Here is a 14,206-nt window from a genome sequence, read left to right as displayed (position 1 = left end):
GTGTTCAAACGACAAGAAGATACAATACAAATATATTGTATCCCATGTGTAAGTGTTACGCAAAAATGAATATTGTCTCCGAAATGTCCATTAATAGGTTTAAAGGTGAAATTAAATCAAATAAACCCGCCCAACTGGTTAAAATCGGGGGGGTGAACCCAAGTGCGCCCCAACAGTAACTATGACAACCACCAGCGTTTATTAGCCAATCACAATTTTTAACTTTCTCGTCCCCATACACGTTTTACGCCATCTTGAAATTACATCCGCAGTTTCCCAGATTCGCCCAAAATAAACCGCACAACAACTTTCTTGCTCGGTTGTTTCAGTGGCTGATATGAACGGTTCTCGAAACAAGACGGCCAACATAGTCAAAGGACAAACTGACACAGATATTGGTCCGACTACAAATTCCAGGGATCGAAAGTCCGGAGGAGGAATGCTAAAGAAACTAAAATCGCGACGCAATCAAACGGATAAATGGCCTGTTGTTACAGAGGATGAACTCAGGGCGCTTGGAAAAGATATTACACCGGACCATGCCCTAGGTCTTCGGGTTGTTACTCAGGGTATGTATGTAGTCTTCGTTGTATCGTTTAAATGGTCTGGAGTTGAGTTTGGAGCATTTTTTTGTTTGCACTATTCTAACGTTAACCCGCAGTTTCTTCTCTTTCCAGATTATCTTTGCAAACCTGAAGATAACGTATACAGCATTGACTTTACACGTTTCAAGATCAGAGATCTGGAGACTGGGACAGTACTCTTTGAGATTGCCAAACCTCCCAACTGCGGTAAGACAGCTGAATATAGGCCGGTGCATTTTAATGTTTGCTAACGATACCCCCCCCCCCCCTTCCCCTTGTAAAACACACAACTGTAGTGAACAATGTTGCCAACAATATTGACACAATTGTTACACAGCCGGTTATGACTAGAGTTATGTTAAATTACATTCTAATTAATCAGCTTCCACTTGTTATAATCAAAATGGCTGCTTAATCCAGAGCCAACTGTTGCCTAGGTTGTACTATGAACTCTACGTTGTTGCTGCCTCCTTCTCTTGAACTGAGCTAAACACTGAGAAACCGTGCTCGGAGCCACACACTGCGTGTCTACATTGCCCACAAGTGATGTTTTAGGTAGAAATGTGGTGAAATATGGACAGGAGTGGTTGCTTGGTGGTACCCACATCCACATGAAAATAAAGTAAATCATCTTACTGGTCGGCTGTACATTCACCAGCAAAAAACAACACAGGAGTATATTTGAAAATAAATGCATACATGGATTGTCAAAATAAAGCTTGAATGAAAAGTGTGTACTGCAAAAGGCCACTATATTATCCCTGTTCCATGGTGAGATGTGCAACACACACCCAATCAGGAGGCGTATAAGTGGCTTGGTTAGCAACAGTCGCAACACAAGGTTGTGGAGCTGTAGGTTGTCAATGAGAACAGTCTAAATTGTTACTACATCTCTGGGCCTAGGTCTGGATCTGACCTATCAAGATCATTCGACTCATTATTTCAGATACGTACATTACGTTCCAGTGATGGGCAGATTTTCAAGACACACAGGACCATCTGTTATGCATTTATTTGGCATTAAAGGCGTATCTTCAGCTTTTTATTTGAATTTTTTTAACGTGCATACATTCAGGAAAATGTGAGATGCTTGTTTTTCCCGGCTCCTCAACCGTAGTAGCCTACCTTGCTTTACTCACAATTTTTTGCTAAAACCATGGTGTGTTTTTTCTTGGTTTGCTACAGTAATTGCTTGGAAGATGCAATGTGTAACTTTTATCTCTCCTTACTTTTGTCACCCAATACTGTATTGAATTTAGAAGGTCCTGTTCCAAATGAGATGCTAGTCAACCCATTTTGAAATTGTGCTCTCTGCAGTAGATCCGGTAGAGGATGATGAGGAGAATGGAGATGTAGATACCAGTGCTGGGCGGTTTGTGCGGTATCAGTTTACACCGGCCTTCCTAAAACTGCGCACTGTTGGTGCAACGTAAGTAAATGGCTTCACAGAAAATTATGTTTTATTGATCACCTTTTCTAAGGTGCGCAGCCCCCTTCCACTGGGTTCAACGTCCCAGTAGTAGTCTACCCCTTATTCCACACTTTTCACCACAGCAGTATTTTGTACATTGTTTTACTTTTTTTTCTCCTCTTCTCAGCGTGGAGTTCACGGTGGGAGATCAGCCTATTAACAGCTTCCGTATGATTGAGAGGCATTATTTCCAGGGGCGCCTCCTGAAGAACTTTGACTTCGACTTTGGCTTCTGCATTCCCAACAGCTGCAACACCTGTGAACACATTTATGAGTTTCCCCAGCTCCCTGAGGATCTGAGTGAGTCCAAGTCGTACATCTGCTTTTGTCATCCAGTAATGTTCTATCTGATAACATACATTGTTTGTACATAACTGTGATTCTTTCTTTTCTTTTTGTAGTTTGCCTAATGGTGGAGCACCCGTATGAGACCAGATCAGACAGTTTCTACTTTGTGGACAACAAGCTAATCATGCACAACAAGGCAGACTACGCCTACAATGGCGGTCAGTAATGCTTGAAGAATAGATTCTTGTGTACAATATAACACAGAGGTTGCGTTTTTTTACTATGAACTTGACACCATTCTATGGAAACAAAATGGACCACAACAGCCTTCATAAGAAATCACTTTCATTCATTGATACCTCATACTTCTGGGATCCATAGTGACGTTATTGTCGATTGATTAGTGATACACTTGACAGAAACCTTTTGCATTGTTTAGTGGATTGTCATGTGATAGATGGGTATCTTCTTATGGTACTGCTTGAACACTTTTACCTATATCATCTCTTCTGGGAAGGGATACTTTTATAACCAGTGCCTGGTTGCACACAACAACTTGATATAAGGTTTCACTTATAATTGGATGTAAGTGTTACCTAATATAAAGTGCTGCCTTATATAAGTGAAACACTTGAATTAGAAACATGAGGAGTTTTAGGCAACCGGGCACAGGCCTCTCATTGCAAATGGCATAGATTCTAATAGTTTCGAGTTTTCTGAGTCAACAGGGATGTCTAGAGTTGCCATGGCGATGTTAATCTGATACTACCTGACAATCTGATACTAATACAAGTGACTTGTTTTGCTTCCCTCATAGAACCACAGGCTATCGCTATGTCTGTTACAATATTGCTAATTGTACTGTAAATGCTCACCGCACTACCGGTTGTCCTCGCTTAGCCTAATTATCTACAGTCCGTTTTGAGAGTGAACAATTTTTTATTCACTTTCACTTGAGTTATCTGTCACACAGCAGACATTTAACTGCAACGCAGTCACACCCAGTATGACAGCACAGTGTCTACCGTAGGTTGGTCGTCCTTAAGTGCCTTGCTCAAGGTAATGCTGTGGCCACATCTCTGGCGTTGGCCAAGGTCTGGGGTAACATTTGTCAAAAAGAAAGGGGGATAACTGTGCTGATGGGAGCTCTGAGCTCAAATGCCTGTTTGAACAATGCTCTTCTTCACACATGCCCGCCGAAGAGGCACTTTGATTGTTTTTCCTGCTGTGATCCACTCAAACTAAATTTGACTTGAGTTGACTTATTATGACGACGTCATATCATTGAGACTGTAGGGAGATGAGAAAGTAGCTTGTTAATTTCCCTACTACTCTGGGTCGACTGTTGTAATGCTCCAAAGATCCTGGGCTTCCTCTTATTCTACAGTGTAACAGAAATTCTCTGTGCCTTGTATTCAGTGTACTCATCCATTGTGCGTGAGAGTCCTCTGCTCGGCTCAACTGTCGCGCTGTGTTGCACTTGCCATGCATCTCTCTAGCAGCTATGAAGACTCAAAACAACTCCTATCTTGTTACCCAAGACATGGTATGCCAAGCTGCCTGGTATGATGTATATCCTATACATCAGACCGGCACATCTGGGTACCCTTTTTTTTTTTTCATGGTTGCACCTACTTTTGGTGGAGAAGACTGACACCGTTCCCTTCCACACAGACGCAGATTGCTATTGTATCTGGTGTAAAAACGGTTGGGAGAACGCTTACGTTGTTTGAAACATTTATTTTGTTGGTGCATCAAGTTAAGTCAAGCAATTACTTTACAACACTGGCCACCATTGAGCATTCGCACTGTTTTAAAAAGTTACGTTTGATCCGTTTCCAGGCAAGCTCCTCCAGTCTTCCTATGGTATTTCCCCAGTCAGCTGCAGGATATTTCCCCATTTCCCTACCTGCATATTTAATATTACGCTTATGACTCTCTGGGTGACATAAAACAAAGAGGTTATGACTATTTCTGGGACTTGACAGTTTTCTGCATGATTTAGATCGGTTTGTTTTGTCCTAAAGTTGTAGTTTGTGAGCAACCTTTATTTACCCCCCCCCCAAAGGAGGCGGGGCCTGATCACAGATGATATGGTGCTGGTCTGGGAGGCATGTCATATAATCTTGTACTGTGTATTTTCTAGGGGTGTAAAGGTACACGTATCCGTACCGAACCGTTTCAGTGTACCGTACCGTACCGAACGTGGTGTGTAGTGTACCGAACGAATACAACGGTATGTTAACTACTAACGACCGCCCACCGGGGTCTGTTTTTTTCACAATTAATATATATATTAAAAAAAAAAAATCGATTATTAATTTCAATATAGAATATTCGTTGACAGCCCTACAAGTACAATTAGTTACTGCACACTACATCACCCCTGAGTGGAACATGGAAAGCCAAACTTTCCCCCACTGTACCGAAAACCGTACCGAACCTTGACTTCAAATGTACCGTACCGTGGTATTTGTGTACCGTTACACCCCTAGTATTTTCTCAATGTCTTATGAACTTGGCATTTAATAGTTTGAAGGTATTGAAACATTTGTTAAAGAACCAGTACAATGAAAATTGTGTTTTTCAATCTTGTTGCATTGTTTAACAGAAATATAATGGAAATTATGACAAGATTATCCTTCTGGTTGTCATGATCAAACTATTTCAGATGGCCAATCTAATCTGTAAAGATTGCACCATTTACTCGGTTACCCTGATTCACCCATCAGTCAGTTGTCCGTAGTAAAGGATATCAGCTAGTTAGTCCACAAACAAGTAATGAAACTAGTTTGCTTCAATTTAGTTAATTTAAGTGCCAATATGAATCTCCCATAGCAACCGATCACTTGGGTCCCATCAATTTGTTTACATTTTAAAGCTTCATGCATTAAGATACTAACTTGACATCTGCTTTCAATTAATCAACATACTGAGAATTGGCTGTGCTCAGAGAGGGTGCACTAAAACAAATTATATATTGAGACTCCTGACATTAACATTCCACAATAAGCTTCCTCTCACTGAATTAATGTCGCCATACTGGTTCTTTAAAGCCCACTAGCCACCTCATCAATTGGGATATCCCTGTTGGTGCAGGGTAGCACAGATGCTTGGACCAGGTGATCGATCATAATATCATGTTATCGTAACCAACTGCACAACATGGATGCCAGCAGTTATATCCCAGTTAGTGAGGTGAGCAGCTGTGTAGCGGTTGTTGAGGAGGTCTACATGCCTAGAGAACGAGCCGAGTGTTCATAGTATTCTTCTGACATGCATTTCCTACCAATATGGCGCAATGCTAGCCTAGTATCAACACAACTCATTGGCCACGGTCGCCATTTAATGATCACCTGTTATTTGATCACAATCACCTGTTTGCCCACCAAGATGTCCATGATGATGATGTAGATGTATATGAATACTATGAATATTTTCTATACCTGTGATTGTGAATATACCCTGGACTATAGACCTGTTCGCTATATCACATGACTAAGTTGCCCCCCTACCTGCTAACCTCGTTCCCAGTTTTATCTCATCTGTGAGATAAAGACTGGTAAAGCACTACGGCCGAAAGTGTGTATGGGGTAGAATTTCCGGTGTATGTACTTCCCCTGGAAGCTGCCTCCGAACTGACCAAACTTTTCCCGAATCCTGTCGGCAAACAAGCTAGAACGTCCCAGTCATGTAGTAAATTCTTCAGGCAAAGCCGTTGCAGTGGCTTAAACGAGGAAATATTGTGCGCTTCACACGTTTCTATAATAGTTTTGTCGAAACCGGATAGCCTGTAGCCAGTACTTCCTGTACTTCCGTTTTAACACTTTAGGAGGCATAGCTTTACCAGCCTACCTGCGCTAAAATAGTACGACAGGGCTCTATGGCGAAACCATGACACTCTCCTGACTAAAAGTTATTTCAAACGAAAATGGCTGTCATTTTGCCAAATCAGGATGGTTGCGAGTGTGAGTCTTACAACTTTTACACATTTAGCTTTGGCATGGATTGATTGTTTAGATTGCTAGTATGGCTAACAAATGCAAATATATTGTAGTCTGCCCCATTGTTCTGACCAGGATTACGTTCCTTTTGCCCCCTTGATGCAGTGATGCACACTGAGTCTGACGTATACAACGAACAGGTCTATACAGCTGGCTAGCAGGCCAAGAGTCGGGATCCCGAAGATGAATGTTTTGTAGCCTACTACAGTGACTCCATTTAGCTATTGGCAGACAAGAAGTTGATTAAGCACAAACATGCAATATTACTCTGTAAAGGCGCTAACGTTTTGCTGTCCAGCAGATTCTGATATTGATTTTGACTTCACCCTTAAGTTTGTTATTATTGTATTTCAATATTATTGACTTCCTCTATTATTACAATGTGAGGATGTGATGGATTAGCTAGACATTTTCGTTGTTGTTTAGACATTGAGTATTTCTTTGTTTGATTATTTGAAGAGAAAAATAAAGCAGTGCAACACAAACGACTTCATTACCCACAATCCTTAGCACACGTGCAACACAAACACGTTTCTCCATCATGGCAGCTCCCAGTGGAAAGATGGTTGGCGTTTCTGATGATTCCAGCAGTGAGGATGATGCAGATCTAGAAAAACTTAAAGAAGCAGTTTGGGCCACACAATGTGTCAAGACGACAGGTATAACTATATAATGTGTATTGTAGCAGCTCGGGTGTATGCTTATGTACTGGTCGCTGGTACCTAGCTAACGTTAGCATATCTATATCTGTGGTCTACTTATGTTAAGGCTCCTTCCTCAGTGTTTGGCTTATTTTACGATCATATCTCGTTTTAAATAAAACACTTTTTTTAGGAAGTGTATGCCAAGTGTCACATTCTCCTGTTGATTAATGAATAGTCTAGTAAAATATAGCCCAAGGGGCTAAGTAAAATATAACGTTAGGTACAAAAAGAGGACTTCTCATATTTGCGAATGTAAAGTAGGCGACTTGAATTAATGTTGGCTAGTTACTCGCTACCCCCTTTGATTTCTGCTGCTACGTTTGTATATTTTAGATGGGGAAAGCAATGGGAAAAAATCGCAACGGTAAGTTATACTTTTTTTTAAAACCATATCCTGACCAGACAAATGTAAATAAAGGGTAGCTTCACAAACGAGGGGTCGTGGTCGTCATATCTAGAATTAGTGTCTTCAAACACCTTCCCTTTCGGCCAATTTCTAGATAGATTTTAAGAATCCACATGTTCTTCCTGTGCCCTATGACATTTCAGTATTCATGAACACCGCTACTCTCTCATAAAGAAAGAAAAAAAGAGAACCCTCTAATCTGTGATGTAACTGATGTCAAATCTGGGGCTGTTCCATAGACTATGAATGGGGCACTGAGGCCATAAAACGTTTGTGTGAACTCTTACACACAAATGGGATTTATATTCTAGCATTGCTAAATAAGTCTGATAAAACTTAATTTGTGTAAGAACTCACACAAACAGTTTATGGTCGCAAAGTCATACTGTAGCCCCCTTCATTGGAGCAGCCCCAGATTTTACATCCCTGTGATGACACAAATTGGAGGGTTCTCTCTGATTTTGTAGATTTAGGAGAGTGGTGCATGTTCAGAAATACTGACTGAACTGTCCTGGGGCACAGGAAGAACATGTGAATTCTTAAAACCGTTGGGGCCGATTGAGTTCCACTATTATTGCTAATAATTCTGCTTCCAGTACCCTTTGTGACAATGGCATCCAATGTAATAAAAAAAGTCAACCAACGAACTAGATTCTTGTACCGGATCTCCTCTCTGGTAAACAAGAATACCCTGAAGACTCTGGCAGGAGCACTCATTCAAGGGTACTATGACTATGCGACGGTGCACCTCATGGTACCAAAGCACCTCAAGGGCGCTTAAAACAAAATTACAAACATCACAAAACAAACTGGTCAGACTACTACTTGACCTGAACCCCAGAACCCACCTCACCCCTGCCCACTTTGCCAACCTAGGATGGCTTAGAGTAGACGACAGAGTACAGCAACTTGCAATGGGCCTGGTCTACAAGATACACTATACGACCGGGGTGCCCATGTACATGTCAAAATACTTCCCAAAGGTCAGTGAATACCACAACCACTACACCAGAGGAAGCTCAACAAATCATGTTAAACCCAGATTCGGCTCAAACAAGGGACTAAACACGTTTCGCAATTATGCCACAACAATGTGGAACGCCCTACCTAAAGCTGTAAAGGAATGTGAATCCCTGCCCACATTCAAAACCGCTCTTAAAGAGCACCTACGGGAGGCTGCAATTCGAAACTGGCCACCGTAAATGCCCAAAACCCCCACCACCTCCTAATGGACAGTCTCCTCCCCACCGCATGTATATATTCCCTCCCCGCCGTATGTATATTTCCCTCCCACCCACCCACCCCCTCCTAATGTACAGTCCCCTCCCCATCATATGTATATACTCTGTCAGGATCTAGGGGTAACAGTACTGTATATTTGAATACCGCTTATGTCACAAATGTATCAGTACTAATACCTATATGTCCCTATGCCATAAATGCCATGTATGTTGTGTATGTCATAAATGTCTATATGAATTAAAATGGGGGACCCTGATGGAAACAAGACAAACGTCTTTCTCAGGTCTGCATCCCCTTAACAATTGTATGTATTGAGCCGTACTGTATTGTACCCATTCTGCAATCTGTTAAATAAAGTTTTCATTCATTCATTCATTCAGTGGTACTGGCAACATGGTATATGGTCATCGCAACATCTCTAGGAATTGACAGTCAAGTTAAAGGTCCTGTGTCTTATAAATGGCATTTCCAGTGTTTAGCATAGTATCCTAGCAATGGGGGTTTATATCAATGGGGTCTGTCTCGAATTCTCATTTTGACTCATCAGTCTAGTCTCGAGTTCATGAGATCCTCCCTCACTCAACTAAGCCATTCTTATTTGACTGTTTTGCTGAAGTGAGTAAAGGCCTCTGCATGCTACAGCAAATTCAAAGCAACTTCGACACAACATCGACAAAGCAACGGTGTTGCAGACACTCTACCTTTATGCTTCTGCAAAATCAACGCGCAGCCTATGTAACATTGTACCCTGTATGTAGCTAGGTTCCCTAGATAGATGACCATAAATGTCATGTATGTTGTGTATGTCATAAATGTCTATATGAATTGAAAATGGGGGACCCTGATGGAAACAAGACAAACGTCTTTCTCAGGTCTGCATCCCCTTAACAATTGTATGTATTGAGCCGTACTGTATTGTACCCATTCTGCAATCTGTTAAATAAAGTTTTCATTCATTCACGCTTCCCTTCTCAACCAACCCATTGATAAAAGCAGAAAAATAAGTATAATTTTTACTTCCGGGCGGGGGGTTTCAAAATAAAAGAGCGAGTCTAAAAGCACCGTAAATACGTTTATTTTTTACAATATCTAACGTTACACGAACCTAAACTAATCTAAAGTTAGTTTAGGTTCGTGTTAACTTTGGATAATGTACAAAATAAACGTATTTCCGGTGATTTTAGACGTCGCTCTTTTATTTTGAAAACCCCCGACCGGAAGTGTTATAGTGTCTGTTGCTAGCAGCTTGACTTTCTGTGCTTTTCGAGCTAACGTTACCGTAACATCATTAGTTTCCAATGGAGAGGACCTCGGCTCACATGCAGCTCAAACTACCTATTGGAATAAATTACTTGATTGATGTTTAACTTGTCCCTGTGTGTGTCCAGTCATTTCGACTAGCAAACGTTGTATTTAACGTTACCTCAGGACGGATACCATTGTATTTACTTGGTTAGCTAATGTGGATAGCATTTTGAATAGACCCAATGCTAGCTGGCTGGCTACATCTTTATTTACTAAATTATGGAGGCTTTTTAATCGTCAAGGTAAGAGGATTTGTCATGATCAACTGAAGGCGTATGCTATGGAACAATATGTGCTTGGGTTTTCAGAAAAAGGCGAGCTATGTGACGCTGATTATTTAGCGTCAACGCTGGCTTCAACAATGGAGGATATTATTCTCTGCGGGACTAATATTATTCTATGACAGCCCCGCCCCCATTCGCTAACCAACCAATCACTGCTACGCAATATCAACCCAACGGTTGTTCAGATTAGATTCTGGGGACATGTACGCAACGTCCAAGCAACACAGTCTACAAGACCCTCTAAAACAACCGCGCTGAAATCGCGCAGATGTTGTGTTGCAGTTGCTTTGAAGTTGCTGTAGCATGTAGAGGCCTTAAGGCACTGGTTGTAGTCACCGCCCACAATCAACAATTCGCTCAACAACAGAGCGAGTGGAATTACTTCCTCAAACGGGTTGACGTGCGTGGGTGCCGACAGATGTGTGCACTCGCGGGGATGGAGCTTCTTCACTCGCATATCACTGTCAAAATATCGTTGCACACGCTCCCGCGTGCGCCCGTATTCCGATCCGTGCAATAATATTCACAGGGGTATATATTGTCATTTGAAACAAGTTACCAATGCATTGTCCCGTGGGATTATGCCCCCCCGTGGCGAAATTAATTAGTATCCCCCTTCTCTATCTCTCTATATATCTCTGTCTGCCAGTGCAGACTGTGGGTGACTGTCACTCAAAGCGCTTATGGGCGGAGCCCAGCCCAAAACAGCTTGAAATCTTGAAGTGGAAAAATGCTGCTTTAGGGCTTGTGTCCATAGGGGACGTTTTATGAGTTGTCAGCTCCTTTCTGTCATTCATTTCTATGCTACAGGCGTGACCGGCGCGCTCCTCTTCCCAGAGCCGCGCCTCACGTTTTATGAGCTCTCGACGGCAGCGTTTTTGGCGGAGCGCTCCCAGCTCATAAAGTTGAAAGTAGTTCAACTTTTTTGGAAAGGAGCGCGCTCATCAATGTAACTCATCGAGGAAGGGGCGGAGCCGCGGCTGGCGCGAGCTCTGGGGAGACCCAGAAAAATGCTTGGAACTTTTTTTTCTTCTTTTTTCAAAGCGGTCCGCCTCGAAAAAAAAAGGCTATTAGTGGACACATAGCCTTAGAGTACTTGATTAGAAATACAAAACAATGAGAGAGAAAAAACGTTGCATATGTGTTCCATAGACTCTCAGGAATTGTGTAAAATTGCCCAAATAGTGAAAGGAATAGCAATGCATGTCCCCTTTGTCTTCCTTTATTAATCCCCTTGGGGAAATTCAGGGTGCTGCGAAGCTTGCTACAAAGCTCTTTGTAAAACTCTGGACATAGTAGCTGTGTATTCGACTAAATGCACAAGTTGTAATCTATAAATCTATTCTTGTTCATGTTGTTTGTGTAAAAACAGGATAATTGTATCAAAGCACGAACATGATGGTAATGAGCTCCAGGTGACTCCAGAGTTCCGTTTACATGTTGCCAAGAAATTGGGACAGTTACTCGACAGGTATTTCCCCCCCCCTTTTTTTGTAATCTTTTGGTGATATTCCTTTTATTAATTTCAAATGTGATAGATGAGTTTGTGCCTGTTTATTTACGAAGAAATACTTATAACCTCCAATTTTATTATCAGTTCCATTTCAGAGATGCCTGCTGAAACAGTTGGGAAAAGTTGGACAGAATCGGGTAAATGTGATGATGAAGGTGGGGTTAGCTTCTTTTTTCTCGTGCTTGCACAGCCAGATATTGTATGCTGTGTCTGTTATCACCCCCAAGAAATGCTGGATTCACACTGGTTTTCTTTTTCATACAGGATTTCGTCTGTTTGGAACATCTATTCCAGGGCAGGAAGTTGATGATACTCCACCCCCTGTAAGACGTCGGCCCATTCCTAGTTCAAGGTAATGACTCTTGCGCTTTTGTTGTTTTTGCCGCAACCTTTGAACGTCTGATGTTTATGATATCATATTCGTTGTCAAATGTATTAGTTCATGTACATATCAACTGGACAGAATTCGATATGTTCCCACACACACATTAACGATTTGTTCATTTGTCCAACACTCCCAGTGACAGCGACAGCGAGATGGAGAGTAGGCTGAGAGAGGCAGCGGTGTCCATCACAGACCTCCTCCCCCCGTCGTCGCTCCCCAGCGCACTCTCATCTTCCTTCAGAGAAGCTCAGGGAAACATGGGGAAAATGAAAGGAGAAAAAACACAGGAGCGAGGAGAGGGAGTGGAAACTCCTGTTGGCAAGAAGAGGAAGAGGAGGAAGAAGAAGAAACCACCTCAGGGAGATAATGAAGATGTGGCTGGAACACTGGGAAAGATACAGGAAGAAGAGACCCTTCTTCGTAAGAAAAAGAAGAAAAGAAAATGCCACTCAGAAGAGAGTGGAGGACAGGTGGGAAGGTTGGACTCTGCAGTGCCTGCTGCCTCTAATGCTCAGAGCAACAGTGAGCCTGGGCACCCAGAGGAGGAACGTGTGTCACTGAAAGTGAAGCGGAAAAAGAAACGTGAAGCTGCAGGTGAAAATGGAGAGCAGGGCTTAGACTGAGACTGTTCTGTTTATGTGAACTGTGATTCAGTTCAATAAAGTTATTCAATGATATTTCTCGAAAGTTATACATTTTACGTTATTGGTCATTTAGGGTGACTTGGTCTGGTTGCACATGGTAATTTTTTGTCACAGCTGACATAGTTCACATTGTAATGATGGGTGTTAATAAAAGTCAATTATTTTGTATCTACTTTTTCTCCCATCGTTATGCCAATTCCCCCCTCCCCTTCCTGGTCATTGCACGCATGTGTCCCCCACTGGTCTGTCTAGGGACGAGCCCTGAAGTCTATCAGATGCTTCCTCCGAGACAGAGGAGACAGCCAGCAGCATCTTTTCACCTGCCAGCACGGACTCTCATTGGTGAGGTGTAACGTGTGGGAGGTCACACTACCCTCACCATCTCCCTCCCTCGCTATGTAGGCGCCCTGACCGACCTGTAGGAGCCGCTGTGGTATTCTGACCAGAATACCACCCCGCTGACTCTGCCAATTGAGCCAGTATGACGGCCGGCCAAGCCGGAGGCAACGCTGACAGCCGGATTCAATACCAGTGTCGCTCGTGTTGGTGACGAGTGCTTAGTCCGCTGCGCCGCCCAGCCACCTCCCAATAAAAGTCTATTGAAGATAATTTAGGATGATGTTTTTGTTGTAAGACCGTAATTGCTGAACAGAGGTGTTTTCAAATGATATGACTAGCTTTCTATTTCAAGAAATCTTTATGCCGGGGCGGCTAAGTGGCGCAGTGGGCAAGGCGCTCGCCACTAATGCAGGAGATGCTGGGTTCGAGCCCAGCTCTCGGCATTGCTACCAGCTTGGCTGGTCGTTCATACTAATTCAATTGGCAGTATTAGGGGGTGGGAAGCTGGTGGGTGGGGATCGGATGTTGTGGACAGCGACTCCTACAGGTCGGTTGGTGCGCCTGCGCAGTAGAATCAGGAAGAGACGGGGGCGGCGTGTCCCTCCCACGCAGACCCCCGCCGCTGAGAGATCGCGCTGTGCAGGTGAAAAGATGCGACGGCTGACTCCTCGAGTACCGGAGGGGACACGTGATGCAAGGCTTCGTCCACATTGCAGCCGGCCTGTGGGAGGCATGGCCTAACGGCGTTCGAGATGGGAGGGTAGAATTGGAAGATACAAAATTGTTTTTCACAAACTGGTGAAACTGGTGTTTGCAAGCTGTATTTAATGATTTTAACATGGGAACATGGGGCTTCCTGGTTGAGGGCTCCTAAGGGTAGGCGAGAGTAGGAAAGTATTCAGAGTAGACGAAATACAATGTAGGTTTTTCTTTTTTTGTTAAAAATAAAGAAAATTACTCTGGTCTTATCCTTTAAGTGTTTTTTTTAATACTGTAGTGACCATGTGCCTAATCACCCTATTTGAAAGTTAAATAGT

At 42.7% G+C, this 14,206-nt stretch overlaps 2 protein-coding genes across 4 annotated transcripts; both read left to right on the top strand.

The window, feature by feature from the left end:
* The first annotated feature begins 281 nt into the window (after window positions 1-281).
* unc119b (unc-119 lipid binding chaperone B) lies at window positions 282-6,832 on the top strand. Of its 2 annotated transcripts, none has more exons than XM_084315704.1 (5): window positions 282-569; window positions 678-791; window positions 1,905-2,013; window positions 2,183-2,355; window positions 2,457-6,832. In XM_084315704.1, exons 1-5 carry the CDS (start codon window positions 338-340, stop codon window positions 2,567-2,569), a joined length of 741 nt encoding a protein of 246 aa, XP_084171830.1. In that variant the 5' UTR covers window positions 282-337; the 3' UTR covers window positions 2,570-6,832. The 2 variants fall into 2 exon arrangements, with proteins under 2 accessions (XP_084171830.1, XP_084171829.1); XM_084315703.1 differs by having other exon boundaries at window positions 1,902-2,013.
* Window positions 6,833-6,834: 2 nt separating this feature from the next.
* Window positions 6,835-14,133, top strand: cUnh12orf43 (chromosome Un C12orf43 homolog). 2 transcript variants are annotated; one of them, XM_084315657.1, is made up of 6 exons: window positions 6,835-7,006; window positions 7,385-7,415; window positions 11,661-11,759; window positions 11,886-11,956; window positions 12,066-12,153; window positions 12,323-14,133. In XM_084315657.1, exons 1-6 carry the CDS (start codon window positions 6,889-6,891, stop codon window positions 12,807-12,809), a joined length of 894 nt encoding a protein of 297 aa, XP_084171783.1. In that variant the 5' UTR covers window positions 6,835-6,888; the 3' UTR covers window positions 12,810-14,133. The 2 variants fall into 2 exon arrangements, with proteins under 2 accessions (XP_084171783.1, XP_084171784.1); XM_084315658.1 differs by lacking the exon at window positions 7,385-7,415 and having other exon boundaries at window positions 6,885-7,006.
* The last annotated feature ends 73 nt before the right edge of the window (window positions 14,134-14,206 follow it).

Source organism: Notolepis coatsorum (assembly GCF_963971535.1).
Source record: "Notolepis coatsorum genome assembly, chromosome: 1".
Classification (NCBI taxonomy): domain Eukaryota; kingdom Metazoa; phylum Chordata; class Actinopteri; order Aulopiformes; family Paralepididae; genus Notolepis; species Notolepis coatsorum.
The sequence above is the reverse complement of the archived record's forward strand: the minus strand, read 5'-3'. Positions and strand labels throughout refer to the sequence as shown.

Bases quoted from the DNA above. Each gene is read 5' to 3' on its own strand.
- unc119b (XM_084315703.1), top strand. From the start codon at position 338: ATGAACGGTTCTCGAAACAAGACGGCCAACATAGTCAAAGGACAAACT. The intron at 792-1,901 runs GTAAGACAGCTG...TGCTCTCTGCAG, and splicing joins TGCCAAACCTCCCAACTGCG to TAGATCCGGTAGAGGATGAT. The intron at 2,356-2,456 runs GTGAGTCCAAGT...TTCTTTTTGTAG, and splicing joins CCAGCTCCCTGAGGATCTGA to TTTGCCTAATGGTGGAGCAC.
- cUnh12orf43 (XM_084315657.1), top strand. From the start codon at position 6,889: ATGGCAGCTCCCAGTGGAAAGATGGTTGGCGTTTCTGATGATTCCAGC. The intron at 7,007-7,384 runs GTATAACTATAT...TGTATATTTTAG, and splicing joins ACAATGTGTCAAGACGACAG to ATGGGGAAAGCAATGGGAAA. The intron at 7,416-11,660 runs GTAAGTTATACT...GTGTAAAAACAG, and splicing joins AATGGGAAAAAATCGCAACG to GATAATTGTATCAAAGCACG.